Source organism: Leptonychotes weddellii, chromosome 1 (genome assembly GCF_054177405.1).
Source record: "Leptonychotes weddellii isolate Sample4059 chromosome 1, ASM5417740v2, whole genome shotgun sequence".
NCBI lineage: Eukaryota > Metazoa > Chordata > Mammalia > Carnivora > Phocidae > Leptonychotes > Leptonychotes weddellii.
The window spans coordinates 30,473,907-30,491,330 of record NC_138369.1 but is presented as its reverse complement, the minus strand read 5'-3'; the positions used below and the strand labels follow the sequence as shown (position 1 = coordinate 30,491,330).

Genomic DNA, 17,424 nt, shown 5'->3' with positions numbered 1-17,424 from the left:
GTTTACTTCTTTCTGAACAATATTCCTTTCAGATGTTTTAGGCAGGAGATAGTTTTCATTAACATAGGAAAAAGAAAAGAGAAATAAAATAGTTGCTTGGGAAAAACCTGAATTCTCTATCACCTGTACATTCCTGGCTTTAGGCAGATTTGTCCTACTTGCTTTGAACATAGATGCTTTTTAGGATGACCTTACTATTTCTGGAAGTCAATTTTAGTCTTTAATTCATTTAGCCTTCATAATGATACTGTTAGAGGTCTCTGTCATTCTTATACAGTCTTTCCTAATTATGTGACTTTCCTAGATCTTTCACTTATGCCCTTTAAATTTCCACACTGGTCCTTTAGGCCACCATTTTCTCCTATTGGGATGATTTGGTATTGTCTACACAGAATGTCATTTCTGAGAACCGCTTCAAGAGTGTTAATGATTCCCTAAATGAGGACTAGAGATTAGGGTTCTTCGCTACATTTTCTAGAATGCCATACTAGTTTTACCATTTGGTGAAAGAAGATACTAGGATTAGAGACAAATTTGAAATTGTCTCATTAGAGAAATTTTGCTCTAACTACTCTGCTTTGACAACAAACTAAAAGAGACTTTCTCTCAGGCTTAGAAACACACAGAAGTCCCCCGTGGCTAAGGCCTTCGCCTATACTAATCTGTCCACCTGCAACACCCACCCTGCTCACCCTCACTCCCCGTTTGGCTCTCTGCATGGCTGTTTCCTGCTACCCTCTAGTTCTTAGACTAAATTCCACCTCCTCCAAGAGACACTCCCCTCTTATCCTTCCACAAGCTCATGTTTCTCTCCCATTATTTACTTTTGTGGCTCCTTTTGTATTTCTTTTATCATGATTTATAATTACTTATTCACTGTTTTTTGTCTGTTTCCCCTAGAATAATGTAAAATCTGAAATTATCTTCAGTATCTAGTACTGTGCGTGACATGTAGTAACTACTCAACAGGTACTTGGTAATTGAATGAACGAGTGAATGAATGAATGAAAGCAGTATCTACCAGTGTGGTAGCTATAAGAGTGGACAATGAAAGGTCATACCTCTGTCGTAACAAGAGTCACATAAGAATCTGCTAGGACAATAGCCTGAATGACAAGAGGCTGGATGTGGGAAAAAAGTAGCCAGGTAATGACACTGTGTGCAGTTGCTGAAAACTGTCTTACACAGCAGATAGATCAGGTCATCAGTGATTCAAGTTCTGGATGAACATTCTGGACACCAGCAAGGTGCCTTCTCCAACATGCATTATTTGCTTGTGCCAACACCAATGCTTGAATGTAAGTTATACTGGCTTAAAAACATTAGCAATGGTAATGGCAAATGGCAAATCCTACAAAGTTGAGCAAGATCAGTCTAGTCCTAGAGCTTTCTAGAAAGAGAATATGAAATCATATTTTGGCTGTTAGTTACCTAAGTTTGATTTTGTTTTGTTTTGTTTTGCTTTGAGTGGGGCTCGCATTGACACAGGGAGCATCTAGGTGACACACAATCATAGGAATCTGAGAAGAAGAGCACAACAACCACAGCTTACCTGCTGCTTTGCATTTATAAAATATTTCCATTTTCTCTATTTCCCTCATCCTCCCATAACCTTTAAACTTTGTGCATGATCTCCATTTTATAGACATGAAAACTCAGAGGGTACAGGCTTTTCTCGGTTATAAGTGGAGAACAAGGACTTGAATCTTTGCGGGGGAAGCTTTTCTGGCTTACAGTCTTAGGGTTCTTTTCAATGGATACAATGTGAAAGAGAGAAGAAGAAATGTGTCAGTGCGGAGGTGAATGGCAGGGATGGGGGAGGGATGAGAAACTTTGAGAGCTTCTAAATCTGGAGGAGGATCCAGATCAGGGGACAAAGAAATCAAGAATCTGCATGTATGGGAGGGTATGTGTGGAACATGGAAGCAGAGAGGAGGTCATTCTGATCGGACAGCCAGTTCGTAACATTCTTTAAAATAAATGTACAAACTTCTCATATCTATTAGCACCAACTGATGGGTTCTGCTGACTTTATACTGCCCCCTTCCAGTCCCTAAATTTTGCTCCCACACCAGCTCGTGACCCCCAGGTTGGTATTTACAGAACTTCAATCAGTCAACTCCATTCTAGCCAGTGGTTGACCCCTTTTTGCAACCGTGGCAAGTGTCCCCAATCGAGGACAGTTGAGGTCTGTTGCTGCACCCACAGTATTCTCAGTGGAAAAGTAAGACAATCTGCAGGTTAAGTGCAATGAACTTCAAACAAGCTCTAACTCCATTGCTTTTTCTACCACCGGAGGATGGGCACAAGGATGCACATCCATGAGAATAATGTAATTTTAGGCCAGACTTGTAAACTGGTATTTCATGGACAGAACAGAGTCTTTAGTCCTTTTCTTTTAATGAAAATTCAATGGGTTGGAGAATTCATACAAGCCTCTAAGTTTCTGGATTTTCCCAAAACAACAACAAGAATAACAACAACAACAACAACAACAAATAAAACAGAAGAACTGGGCCACCCTGGCTCCCTAAGTCTGGGACCAAATGCTGGCTGCTAGAACCCTGTCGTGTCAGGTCTCCAGCCTCATCACTGTGTGCCTAGGCTTTAACATGTGACCCTGGTTAACTAACTAGTGTTACCTGGCTAGTGCCTATAGGCACGTAAGTCTCTTGGGCCTTGTTTGAGAACTACCCTTAAGCCAATTATAATTCCTTTTAAGATGTATTTGCAGACTTGATTAATAGTAAGGAGTCACTTCCAGCCCACTCCATGATGTATGGCCACACATCCATGTTCCGTGGCTAAATGGTTGACAACCACTGTCTTTTTTTTTTTTTTTTTAAGATTTTATTTATGTATTTGAGAGAGAGCACATAAGAATGGGGGAGCAGGGGGGGGAGGGGAGGAGGGAGAGGGAGAAGCAGGTTACCCACTGGGGGCCCGATATGGGACTCGATCCTAGGATCCTGGAATCATGACCTCAGCTGAAGGCAGACGTGAGCTGAAAGCAGACGTTTAACAGACTGAGCCACTCAGGCTCCCGACAGCCACTATCTTAAGGCAAGTCTGGTCCCAGATTTTCCTCGGCACGTGCATGTGAGTCCACTCTCTGAACAGGTGGGAATTAGGGCTGCACATACACTGCCTGGTCTATAAACACAGTCACTTATGGCTGGGGTCCTGGCTTTCATGTTTGATAATTATTATTTTTTTAAATAATGCAAAACAAATAAATGAGAGCTTAACACCTGGGAAAAAGTGAAGCAAACTAAATAGTGAATAAATAAATAAATGAGAGCCACTCGCAGACCGATGATGTGAGAGCATGCCACCACATCTCCTGATACGTCCCTAAGAGCTTTACAAGGAAAAAACCCCTGCCTATTCAACCTAAACATTTTAAATCTTTAACAGGAGATACGTGTGTGTGTGTGTACGTGCGCATGCAGTTAATGGTTTTCCATTTAATTGACTTTGAAGTGTGAACATGATTCTGCTTTATCACTTTGCATGATGCCCGTGGGCACTAGGCCATCCGATTCTACCACTGCTGTCACTAGTCCTGAGCCCTCACTTTTCTTAGTACGTCTTATATCTTGTTTTCTTATATTTATCCACTAGATGGAGGTGGCTTGAGCCCTAGAATTTACTAGACACTAAATCTTTTATTTGGAAAGCAGACAGCTCATGAAAAGGAAAATAGTTCACTTCTTTTTCAGGTAAACCTTAATAGATTTTGAAATGGAAGTGTCAAGCTTAGTTAAAAGAAAAACTCGTATTATGATATGCCATTTAAGCTTCCAGGATGGAGTGCGTATCCTATGGAGGTGAGGAATGTGTGGATCTCCTCATATAAACAATTTTTATACCCTTCATAACTTACATCAGTGACAATGTCAAGGTAGCATAATATACTGTCCTATATAAAACCATTGCTTTGTGAAAGTTACACTGGATTTGATCAGAAAATGATGTTGAATTGTGTGTTGGTGAAAACATTCTTCATCATTTGATAACGGAAAAAAGCGTAGTAGTAAAATTTCTCAGTGTGCTTGCCAAATCCATTAAGAGATAAATCTAATCACACATACAAAAAAGTCAAGAAATAAGCTTTACCTAACTAAAAAATCTGTCTTATGAAATGAGCCATATTTTCCTTTTTACCCAGAGATGGGTTCTGGATAAAGCCCTTTCCATTTGCTCTAATTATGTTAGAACATTATTTATCACACCTGATGCACAAGCTCAAAAATCATTATTAGTCATACCACACCAAGCTCTTTATTACCAGCAATACATGATAAAAGTTTTTAAACATAGATGTAGGCACGGGATAGCTACTGAATCCCCCTAACTGGGGTGGGTCCAATTTAAGTACAACTTGATGGTTCACACATTTGTATAAGGACCTTGATGAATCCAAATTGAATTTGATGACATTTACAAATATTTGCACTGTTTTATTGGATGGTTGCCTGATTCTGATGTGGTCTTTTCCCCCCTTCTCTCTTCTTCTAGGTCTTTCCAAGGGAGGTTATTGCATGAAGTGATCACTAGGAAATGAACTGACAGACCTGGGCCTCTAGACTCTTTCATTGACTTACAGGCTCTGGTTACAGAACAGGAGAAGCTGTGAGCCCCACATATCGTAAATTGTGAGAAGGGTCTGTATGCACGAGTCCATAGAAAAGAGAATATTCTTTTTTCTTCCCATTGGATTTTCATTTAGGACTAATGCTTTTTTTAAAAGGGTATTCCAGGAAACATTCATCTCCTAGAAAAAGCCACATGATCAGGTAATTTGGGGGAAATAATAGTGCTTGTAGAATTTTTAATGACAAACATCTCATATTAGTTAATCTTATTTAAGAATGTTAGGAGATTTTATATAAAAATCCAGATTTCTGGTTCTATTGAAAAAAAACTGAAGATGTGACAAGGCAGCGAATATGTCCTCACACAAATTATTTCTTGCAGTTTCTCATTAGGCAGGGATGTACTGTCCATTTGTCAAGTAACCACCTTACATGTCTGGATTCTGGAAGTTCTTGACTTGGCAACCCATGTTTTAGTCTTTCTTGAAGACATACATCACTTCTGGTGTATTAAAGGCTCTGAAAATTTCCTCGGTAAATATTTCTGTTTTATTTTATTTAAAAACTTTTTCCCAATGTATTTGATTATGGAAGTTTTTTCCTCCCCATTTGGGGAAGTACTATTCCAGATAATTCTTTGCATTCATGATTTCAGGTTTCACTCTGAAGTTTACAGGTGAAAGTCAATTGCTAATATATTACTTGGTACATGAATATGGACCATAAATTCAAGGGATTCTGATTTGGTTATATGAATTTTATGCTATCTTCTGGCAAATATTTGTGAAAGTATTTGGAAAGCCTAGATTTTGCAATTAGGATTCCATTTCCATTTCTGGATGCTTTTTATAGGCATTTGAGATACAGAATCAATCTATCTGATTAGAGTATTTACATATTCAATCAGACTTCAAGCTATATTGGTAGACATGAAGGAACCTCTAGATTTTACCTGAGGTTTAACTTTAAAAATCCACACTAGGGGACCACTTGTGCTGGTGATGTAATAAGAGGCCCTAACAACATGTATTCTAGAGAAAAGGCTTTGGAGAAAAAACAGATATACTTGAAATATGCTAGGTTAAGTAACAGGAATGTATAGTACTAGTATGCTATCCCAGGTAGATAACAGATATTTCTTTTCTATAATCATCATCTGAGTAACTTTTAACAAGAGAAGATGGACAGAAGTTTCTTTTTTAGAAGTGAGCCCCATATGTCTCATCTAAGTGGCCAGTACAGAAACCCCGTAATGGGATTTGACATTTCATTTTGTGGGCTAAGAACACAGCAGTTATAGTAATCAATTTCTGATTTTCAAAATACTGGGATTAGAAATACTGGCAGCAAACACCTCATGAAAAAAATTCTGGCTGACTACAAGTCTCTAAGCAGGGTGTTCTCTGGATTTGGCTAAAGCTGACTCAGGACAAATACATGGCAAATAAAGAGGACAAGTAGGTTTAGAAAGAAGTTATTTACCACTTTAATAGGGCTGTCCAGCATTTGGTCACATAGATCATTCTGAAGCCTAATTGCTTTAATGGTCTTCCTGAATCTTCAGATTCAGAAGAGATCTGAATACTCTTGGAAAAAGCAAATCAAACATAGAAAGAGGTGCCATGATAAGACTTGTGGCTACAGCACTATGTACTTAATGATGCCAGGCTTTGGATTTAATCAGAGGATATTTCTTCAGTCTAGGACAGCTATACCAAGCCTTAAGACATTGTATTTACAGAACTTATTAACACAGGGATCCATATTCTACCATAATTTTGCCAGAGTCTTAATAGCATGGTGGAGTAGCTCCCTCAAGAATCCTCATTGTCTTATCTGTGGAAAAGCTAGTAGTTCTAAAAATACTTTCCTGGAAGAGGTTAGAATGGTTATTATATATCAATTGAATATAAAGTATGGTTATGTAAGCCAGGCTTGCATGCTAATATTGCACGGGTAGAAAGCAATAAAACAGGACGACGTGCTTCCTTGGGCCATCTGGTAGAAACAGAAGGAAGCTCTCAATTCAGTATGGTTATGATGCCTCAGATTCCAGGAGTCCACCTGTAGCTGGCTTTCCAGTGTGAGTGCCATGTTGAAATTTCAAAAGGGGCACATGTCTTCTTCCTTGCCAGTAAAAAAAGAAACTGCGACAAAACAAAACAAAACATCCAAACTCAAAGAGGTACACCAGCCGTCTCAACCTGTGGCATTGTTCATTTCTTGAAGAGAATATATAATATTTCAAAATATTATGTATATACATATATTTAAAATGGTACAAAGTAACTATAGATCCAAATTAGAAGATAGTTGATCGTTCTTCGTAATCCCAAAAATTTTCATTGAGAAAACCGTTTTTGTTTTTTTTTTTTTTAAACCCACTTTCCATGGTGCTGCCAAAAGCGCGGGGTCTTCTCACTATAGGATACTTTGTGACACACAGTAAAAGCACTGTGATTATCTGGTAACCAGTCAAAGTGCAAATAAGAAATCCATTTGGCTTGTAATGTGTAAGATGTTTTAAATTCTTAAAATGTATTTTCCGCAGAGGTGATTTTCCTTTGCTACTATAACAAATGCTTCCGTTAGGTTCTTGGGTGAATCTGAAACCAAAGAAAGAAAGAAATTTCAGGGAGAAAAGAACAAAATGAAGGCATAAAGAAAGGTGAATAGGCAGAAAATGAGGACATCTTGAATTTATAGTACGTTGCTTCTTTCAAGCGCTCTGAAGCCAAAAATGTTAATCTAGAGCCGTAGTTCTCAAATGGTGATCAAAAAGCACACTGACAGGCCATCGTATTTTTTATCAATTCATTACTTTTATTTTGCCACAGCTGAGGAGATAGACTCTGGAGCAATGAATAACCATGACTGGCTTCCTGGGCACATGATCTGTACAGTTGCCCAGAGTCCTGTGCTGAACAGGGCCCCACACTTCATTTAATTACCTGCTACTGCAGTCTTGAAATTATTACTAGGGGCGCCTGGGTGGCTCAGTCGGTTAAGCGACTGCCTTCGGCTCAGGTCATGATCCTGGAGTCCCGGGATGGAGTCCCGCCTCGGGCTCCCTGCTCAGCGGGGAGTCTGCTTCTCCCTCTGACCCTCCTCCCTCTTGTGCTCTCTGTCTCTCATTCTCTCTCGCAAATAAATAAATAAAATCTTTAAAAAAAAAAGAAATTATTACTAATTTTTTAACAAGAGGCCTGTGTTTTCATTCTTGCACTGGGCCCTTCAGAATACGTAGTTAGTCCAGTGTGTTTGAACTGGAGTAGGTCATTCCGTGGCCTTGTCAAGTTGACCTGCTGTAACATGTTAAAGGGGTGGCATAAGGTAAAGTCACTGCCAGGATTAGAACACATTTTCTTAGGAACATAGGAGACCCTTGCAGGATGAGGAACTCTTCCTCCCAATGACATAGTACTCAAGGGCAACCAAGAGCATACTCCTACCACTACTGGTACCATTTAATATATTTGAATATGGTCCCAAAGACTCTAATGTTCAAAAGGATGCATGCACAGAGAGTCACTGGTTTGGGGCAGAAATGATGATTCTAAGAGAGTTGAATGTTCTACTTTAGAGTTCTAGGACACAGGCATTTTTCTTCATCATCTCTTAGTTCTTTATAGTCTTAGGAATTGAGTGTTCTGAGTCCAGGCGTGGAGTCCGTGAAAAGGTTTCAGGGTTGGGTGGGAACAGTAATAAAAGTTTGCTTTCAAAAGTTGGTTGTGCCCAGGGCAGCATGTATGAGAAATCTTCACACATTTATTTTTTTATCCTCTCCATATGAATAACAGATTCTTCCAAACTTTGGTTTCCTACATTCTAGTAGTGTTTATCACCTTCTGTTTCCACTGTCTTCTTCTTCATCAAAAGGAGGGAGAAAGTGACATTTACAAAACTGAATTGGAATTGCCTTTCTATCGACTTGCCATTCCCACCCCCATGGTACCCCCCAACCTTAGGCCCTACCCTTCATGGAAGAACAGGAGATGGGTCGTATCTACCATCACATCCCTAAAACCTTAATACACTAACTTTAGATAGAAGAGGCTTAAATATATTTGTTGGTTAAAGAAATGAATGAGTTCACTCTAACCCAGGGGCAATTTTAACAGCATAAATTGATTTATTTTTCCTTCTTGCCATTTCCAAATCCACCTCCCCCTGCACTGTTCCACATTCCTACCCTTCTCTCTTAAAGGTAGTTCATGCAAAATGGTCTGGACATCAGGATTGTAAAGGCTTTCATAACACTTCAGACCAGGTGGAAATTTTGAGTGAATTTTGAATGATAAAGCTTGGATATGTCAAAGCTGGTACTTTACACTTCTCTAATATAAAAAGCATTGGCTGATGAGAATGGATGGAGATATGCAGGGTCAGAGTCACTATTAGGAGGATGGGCCCAGGAAGGTGTGGACAAATGACTGTAGTGGATTTGTGTAAAACATCAATTTGACAAGATAGCCATTGTGTTTAGGTATGCAGTCCGAGGTCTGCTAACTCACCCTTTTAGGGAAGGCAACTTGACTCCACCTTGTGGAAATCTAACTGTTGATTTTCTCATTAGTCTGAAAGATACTAACGAAGTTGCCTGATATGTTCCCAGGTATTATACCAGATTATGTTCTACTATTTTAACCTGCTGATTTTTCCTTCCAAGCACCTTTAGTTTTCTCCTCATTTTATTCCCTTCCTCATTATGTCCCCAAACAACGAATGTTCACTTTTTACATGTGAATTTTTACAGCATTGTCAAACAACTTATTTTCTCCAGGGAGAAGTCTACCTTTCTAAATTAAGGCATCATTCCTGAATACACAGAGTATACATTTAGGGCTGAATGCATTGGATACAGCATCCCCAACTTTCTTTTTTTAAAATACATATACCATATTATACCTTATTATTTTGTATATATTAAATATAATATTTATTATAGGGAATTAGCTCATCTGATTTTGGAGATTGGCAAATCCAGAATCTACAGAGCCCATTTTCCAATAGCGTCATCAACTTGCAAACTTAAGTTTTTGATATATATGTTTAAAGAAAAGAAATAAACCAACAGGTTTCTAAACCATAAGAGAAGATCTCTTGTCACTATCAGGATTGGTGAGTCTTGCCACAGACTAACAACAAAGCAATTTAATGAAACAATTGAAGCAATGGTTAAGAGGGAATAGGGTTAAAATTTAGCCTTGACACTTCACCCAGATGTACCAGACTTCTCCCCAGGTGGGTTTCTGTCACCAGCTTTATTGTACCTCTTGCTAGGTTTTGGAAAACTTCTCAAGGGTAACTATTTTCTCTCTGTAAAATGACATTCAGGAAGCTTCCTCTTTTCCTTAGGTTTATTCTCCCCAATCTCCTGAAAGGGAAGCCTGTACCTGATTCTACTTATCTTTTCTCCTTCCTTCTGTAGGTTATATTATCACCTAGATCTAATTTTCTCAAGGCTTTCCTTCAGATTGTGGCCCGTTACCCTGGCTAGTTCCCATTCTGCTGTGTCTGGTCCTTTAAATGAAACATAATTAAAAAAACAAATAAAGAAAAAGAAAAAGAAAAAACAAAAAAAATAAATGAAACAATGAATTTCTACTCTCCATCCTCCTTAAAAAAATGAGCATCATGAAAGTCTGAATTAGATCACAGTTTGGAATATCTTTTGTTTATCTACATTTCACAGACTGCTGAGGATTTGGCTTGGGATGATAAGGTTTTGAAAAAAACCAAAAAAGGAAAAATGACATCTCGGACTCTATCTTGCAAATTTCTTCATATTGGAGTTACTTTTAAAAATTAACAGTATGAAGGAAACTCTCAGTTGCTATTAACAAGCTGGGCATGTTTCTTCTGTCTTTTTTGCTTTTATGTTTTCTTTTCTTTTTTTTTTTTTTTTTTCCTGAGAGCACTCTCTTTGAATCAGTCTTACACATTAGAACCAGAGGTGATTTTCTTTATTTTTCTTCTTACTTTAAGAACTTGATTTTTTTTATCCTAAAGATTACTTCTTAGATAAGAACAGAACAATGAAAGCCTATGACTCATAATTAAAGTACATCTGTCTATTAAACTCTTTTTAAAAGTTAAACTGCCAGAGGCAATATTTGAAGTATGTAGGCATATTTATACTCTGACAGGGAAAATCACATAGGGCATACTACAAAAATTAATATAAAACCTATTTTGGAGCATATCATCTAAGGACTGGTGTTGGCACGTCATTTATACAGAAGGGAAAGCGCCTGTACGTATCAGCTGGACTTAATTGTGCCTTTGTGTTTAAAAGTATGTATTTCACTGTGAATTTCTTTGTAAGGAAGTGGGGGAGAAAATTAAGTAAGTAATAGTGTCTGAGTCCTCTCAAGGTGTAAAAAAGTACAGCTTTTCCTCGTGTTTCCTTTTTCCTTCTCTAAAGACAGTGTGGAGATTTATTAGTTGAATGATATGTTGCTCACATGACTACAGAGCAATCTCTTGTTTCCTTGATTGAAATGGACACACACATTAGAACAGGTACATCCTCTGCTTTCAAACCAACTGCATGGGCGATTTATTTCTCTTGTACACTCAACTGTCTTGGTTGCATTTAGCCCACCCAGGACAGTAGCAAACACAGTGCGCTCCAGACTCTATTACTGTGATCAGACCTGCACTGTACTTCCGGGAGAACAGAAAATGTCTTTCTGTTCTCCCGGAATAACATATTGTAAATATCTCCCAGATATTTACACTCTACAGAGGCCAAATCAAAGAAAGTTACACAGTCATAAAAAGTAGCATTAACATTTCTGTGTTTTGTTTATTTATATTCTGTCTTCCAAAGAGTCTCCTAGTTGGTACCCTTGGAATTTCACATACTTAAATCCTGAAATAATTTGACTTGTATTATTGTTCTTTACTGAGTTTCAGGTCTGGAGGAACCATGAGAGCAGGCTTATGTTCAATAAAGGGAGATCAGTTATCATTTGAAAGAGGAAATGGAGATTTGGCAGAATAAAATATATTAGCAACCTGCTTGAAATAATGGTGATCAAATTCCAATCATACCGGCCGTGATTGAGAGTAGCAGAAAACCAACTTGTGAGGACATCTTCAGACTGTTTGGTGGTATTAGTTTCAGGCAAAATGTAACCAAAGGGAAACCTGAAATCCACTCTCCATCAGTTAATGAAGATGGTTTCTGGAGGTAAATGTCATGAACTGGATTCATTTTCGAATAATCTCTCCTGAGGGTGTTTCTTTAAATTGAAATATGATAATCCATGCTGAGCATCTCAGGTGCATGAAAATACATATTAACAAGCTAAGATGTTCAGGAACCTCTCCTGGCCACGAGCCAAGGAGGTATAGCCATTTACTGCTTATTGTAGTCAATACGGGCAACTAAATTTGATATGCAAAGAGTCTCTACTTATTTTATATATAAAATATGTTTTATAAGGTATTATGTTTTCTGCATCACAAGGGTGCAAGTATCAGTTTTATTTCTTGAAAAGATAACGCTGAGAAGAAAGATCAACTTAAAACTCATTATACAGGGGTGGGAGTCACAGATGTCGTTTTAAATTTGAGTCACCCTTTTGGAAGGCTACAAGTTCAACATGTTGGAATTTTTCACTAGTAGAGCTTGCTTTCAACAATACCCAATGCATTAAAATACATACACATGTAACAGGGCTCACGGTCACATGATACAGATATGTGTAACCCTACTGGTTGTAAAAATATTAACATAGTTCTGTAGTACATTTGAATAAATACTTTCTTAAGTGCTCTGAGTGCAACCCCCTCCCCCATCTTCCCCCCTTTAGGACTCCCACACTTTCCTATGATCTAGTATCTATAGGGTCAATGGCTGGCCTAGCGGGGCCTTTCCTATCTGCCATCACAACACCAATTCTGATGAGTTGGATGGCCTCACTATGCAGGTTGTTATATATTTTGAAGATAACTCCTTATTTTACCACAGAAACCAAGGAATGTAAATTCACATCACAAAAACCTTTCACTTCCTTAAAAGACCATCAAATAATTCTTTGAAAGACCTATAGAAAATGGCTGTACTTAAATGCAGTCCTTTTCAGCAAACCATCTGGATGAATTAGGCAAGACCCTTATTTTATAAGCTCTTTTGAGCACTATAGTTGTTGGCTGAATTATTTGAATAATTACTGTTCCTCTTCCTTTGGCTATGGCAACCCAGCCTTATTTATGAGCCAGTCACAGAAACACTGAACTGCTCACTATGGAAAAATCAAGTACAATCTCTAACTTGAGATTAACCGATATGAATGGTTAAGAATGTTTTCTGTCAGGGAAAAGGCTTTCTTGTCTCCTGTTCAAACCTTCTCTGGGGGCTGATTATAGAACACAAAGGTAAACAGTATGGTTGGTAACATGCATGAGACATTTGAAAGAAATAAACTTACTCTTGTAGTCTTAATTTTATTGCCTGTAGCGCACATCCATCCGGAATTATCAGGTAGCGTCTTACATTCTTCTCCCTCTAGACAAGGCTCCATCTCACACCACCATTTCCCAATCACTATGGAAGCTGCACAAAAACAAGAAACAAGGGTGTTTGCATTCATCCAAACAACTTGGGCATGGGTGCTGTGACCCTCTGGAAGTGTCAATTCTCTTGAAGCACAGTAGTTTCTCTTTAAGCTTCTATGACTAGCTAAGAATTCTCTCTGAAGAAGAGTAATATTTTCATGTATCAGTCTTACATCACAAATATAATTTTATGCTACCTGGTTTGATCAAGCAACATTTTGTCAAAAATCTCCTCAGACAATAAAAGATGAAAACATATGGATTGGGGAGACATACTTTTTGGAGGAAATTTTATGTTAGTTTTCACAAACCAATGACCTGTACTATTTATTTGCAGGGAAGGGGACAAAAGTATTAACTGCTCTTCAGAATGACAGAGCTATTCCTTCAGAAAGCCCAGTTTATCCACCCAGCATTAGGGTTTATCCCCCAGCCTAATGCCTTTGAGAAAAAACAAAATGACTGAAAGCATGAAAGAAAACCTGCAAAATAAAAACTAAGAGTAATAATTAATAAAAGTATTTGTTTACAATCAAAGTTATATTTGATGTGAGCTGGGTTTCCTTTTGATGTTTGATGTGATGTGGCTGAAACTTTAGAAAGTTAAGCCTCTGATAAAAAAGCTTTACTTTTCAGGGTAATAGCAAAGATGACCACAACATGAAGCTGGCAACGAATTTAGTGGATCTATTTATAGCACAGACTTGTTTTTGTTTTTGTTCTTACCAAAGAAAAGGTGTACAACTTTTATAGTATTTTGAGTGCATGGGAGTTCACAAAAAAGTGGCTACACTTTTCCATTTTATTTTTGTTTTGATAATAAGATTTTATAAAATAGTGACTGGATGCACTCCACGCAAATCAAGAAACTCCGCATCTTCCCTGATGCCTTCATGAGTGAAGAATTATTTCTGCCATCCCAAATTCTCAAAATGTCTGCCAGTGTCTCTTTCCAGCACTTTCTGATTGGCTGTTTTCATACTGGACGGGAACCCTAGTTCTGTAGATACTCACCCCTCATCCCCTTACCCCCCAAAGAAGAGTCCCCACCATGATGCTTCCTCCTCACAAAGACAAAGAGGTCAGATGACATCTGTTAACATCACAGAGGATTCATATTAAAACAGAATGGAGTGATACTCCCCCCTCGGCAAAGTGAAGCAGGAGCATGTTGAAATTCTCCACCCATCGAGCATTAGGCATTCTGTAGAGGGATGACATTGCTAACTTACAAGCAGAATGGTTTAAACATCCGGCCATCTGCCTGCATTCAAGTTTTCCTCTTTCTACACTACCCTTACTTTGGACTTTCCCTCCTTTGGAATCCAGTGTATGGATTGCAAACTTTTGATATTATATGCAAAATCATGTCTACTCTATTATCCAGTCAATTTAAGGAATTTTCCAAGGGTAATTTTGCCTCTGTTTGATTCATACCCTATGTGTGGACCAGGCTGAATGACATAAAATAAATCTCCATTGGAATATAGTGTGCAAGTATAGCAAGTAAAATCTTGTAAATGGTCTATCCGTATGCAAAACAATGTGATATTTTGGTAAAACACAGAGTAGTAACAGAAGTCACAAATCCTCCACAGGGTACAAAATGATTATGAGAGCTAAGAGTGTTTTTCTTTTCTTTTCTTTTTTAAGATTTATTTATTTACTTGAGAGAGTGGGGGTGGGGGGAGAGGGAGAGAGAGAAAGCACGAGTGTGCAGGTACAAGTGGGGGAGGGGCAGAGGGAAAGAATCTCAAGCAGACTCCCGCTGAGCACAGAGCCTGATGTGGGGCTCGATCTCACAACCCAGGAGACCATGACCTGAGCAGAAACCAAGAGTCAGATACTTAACTGACTGAGCCACCCAGGTCCCCTGGAGTGTTTTTCTTTTCAATAGCAGGGCTCTGTTGATGAGGATGTAGAATAGGGCCACATTCCAGTCATAGGTAAGAGAACTTATTTATGTGAATTAATAGGTAACAACAGTAAATAAGAGATGCATGTATTTTGGCAGCAAGAAAAACACTTGTAGTGTTGAAAGGGGACAAAAATAAATTGTCAGGTTTCCGGTAACATAAAAGTCAGGGTTTGGCAGTGTTTATCGAGAGTCCACAATCTAAAGCTTCCTTTTGGCCGGCACTCAGTCAGCAACAGGCTGGTGACATTTGCCGCACTTGTCCCCTGAAATCCCACCTAATATCTCACGATAGCTGCCCTGAATCGACACCAAGAATGGAAACCCTCTGATCTTAGCTCTGACGGGAAACTGCCTTTCTTGACAGTCTCCCATTTAGCGGTTGTGACTTTTTTTTTTCCACAGAGGCACACAAATAATGAACAACTGGCAGGAAGGTCAGCTTTAGCATCTTTACTTCCTTCGGAAGGACACTGTGCCCTCTTCTTTAGGCTGCTCTCTGCCCTCTCCGAGCTGACCTACTTTGTTGCAAGCTAACAAAACAATTTCTCTTTCTCTTAAGCGTTAATATCTTCTCAATGACAATGTAGACAATAGGAAGAAGAAGGCATCTCAAAACCCACAGATTACCTTTAATTCCAGGTAGTAAAGGTGCACTGGCTCACAGGTAAAAACAAAAGGCTTTCTAAGAATTAAAACGTCCCCAGACCCGCCTATAATCTCTAAAAATTCATATTACACTTGCTTCTCCTAATTAGAGTTTGATGCTTTGACATTACCCTCTGGTTTATTAGAATCTAGTTCATTATTCCGGTGTTGCTTTTCTAAAGATGCTATTAGGCTGATTTTGCTTCTGATTTATGCATTACACAGTCATTTTAATGTATATCACTTCATGTCCTAGGTCAAACTATAGTCTTTTTTCCTAATTTTTTTCATACACTCATATTTCCTGAAAAAACTTTAAGAAAATTCAGAGAGGATTTATAAATTTCTCCCTCTTCTCCCACACTGGAAGCTACCTAAAACCTTCAGATTATTGAAAGAGGAATGATTGATTAGATTTAATACAGCAAGCTAATATGAATGTTACTTAACTGTTTTTATAATTCTTCTTATGAAGATACTTGTAATAAGAAAAATGTAAAAACAAATAATTGTAAATATCTTGAATTATAATGGTCAGTGCAGTAATAAAAATGACAACTGACATTTTTGATGGCCTCTTCTGTGTTAGGTACTTTAAATATATTATCTTCATCTTCATAGCAATCCTAAAGGTGGGGATTATTTTGAACTTATTGTATGGATGAAAAAACTGAAGGCCAGAGGGGTTAAATAACTTTGCCAAGCTTACACTGGTAGGAAGTGTAGGTATTAACACTAAAATGCAGATCTGCCTAATGATAAAATCTATGGTTTGCAGCATATTAGTGCAAACTCATTCAAGTTTTGTGTTCAGGATTCACAGAACTCTTAAAAAGCATTTACTGACTGCTGAGTGAATGAATGAATTCTCTCTGGTGTATGATTATTGAAAATAAATTTCAAATAAACTCAAAACACTTGAGGCAAACACAAAACATTTAGTTTCTTATAAAATTAAGTTAATGTAAAAAAAATATTTTGGGCAAGAGCCAGTTTATATCACACTTGTTTCTTCCTAGACTGAGCTACATGTTGCTCGATTTTACTACTTATAGTGTTTTGGTAAAAAGTCCCAGTAGTGAACAATTTTTGAAGCCACAAGAAATTTGTGAAGTAGATGACTAACTTCTATGAGGACTTTTTATCCCCTAGAAGAACTGAGTTAATTAAATATCAGCTGCAAAAACCAATCCTCTCTTATCTGTGGTGATTATGAAAGAGGCTCCCTTTTACCCTGGAGTTCTGGAATTTGCCTTATGAATGTGTCATATTCAGGAAAATATCTGAGCTTCAAGTTTTTCAAGAATGTTCATCTTTCCTCGAGAGATTTTTAAAATCACTAAAGCTACTTTAATCATGAGTTTTGATTTCACCCTTATACCAGGTCATGTTGCTACAGAGCAAAGAGAGACTGTCAAAGGAGAATCAATCCATCTTTCAGTGATAAATCTTAAATAGACCAGAAATCCATTTGTTGTTGTTGTTATTACTGTTTACTTTGAGGCATTTTCCCATGTAAAGAGAACAAGGTACTGATAAGCAATGGACTTAAGAAATACAGCACATATGCATTATCTTGTTGAGGAGGTACAGTCCCTGTTCATCATTTCAATAGACAATATTTGGGTCTCAACTCAGTAAAAGTTCTTTGCACACTTTCTGTAGTCAAAGGACTACCCGATTTAGTGAGATGGA

General features: G+C 38.0%; 1 protein-coding gene across 4 annotated transcripts in view; it reads right to left on the bottom strand.

Annotated features, from left to right (window-relative positions):
* TAFA1 (TAFA chemokine like family member 1) overlaps positions 1-17,424 on the bottom strand; it is a 509,785-nt gene that overhangs the window by 53,116 nt on the left and 439,245 nt on the right. For 2 of the 4 annotated variants that reach the window (XM_081820422.1, XM_081820417.1), the window contains exons 3-4: positions 13,040-13,164; positions 2,297-7,204 (exon numbers count right to left, since the gene is read on the bottom strand). In XM_081820422.1, coding sequence (XP_081676548.1) covers positions 7,187-7,204; positions 13,040-13,164 — 143 coding nt within the window. In that variant the 3' untranslated portion in view covers positions 2,297-7,186. Of the gene's footprint in view, positions 1-2,296; positions 7,205-13,039; positions 13,165-17,424 lie in introns of those variants that run through there. The other 2 variants (XM_081820414.1, XM_081820403.1) reach the window with 1 other exon arrangement.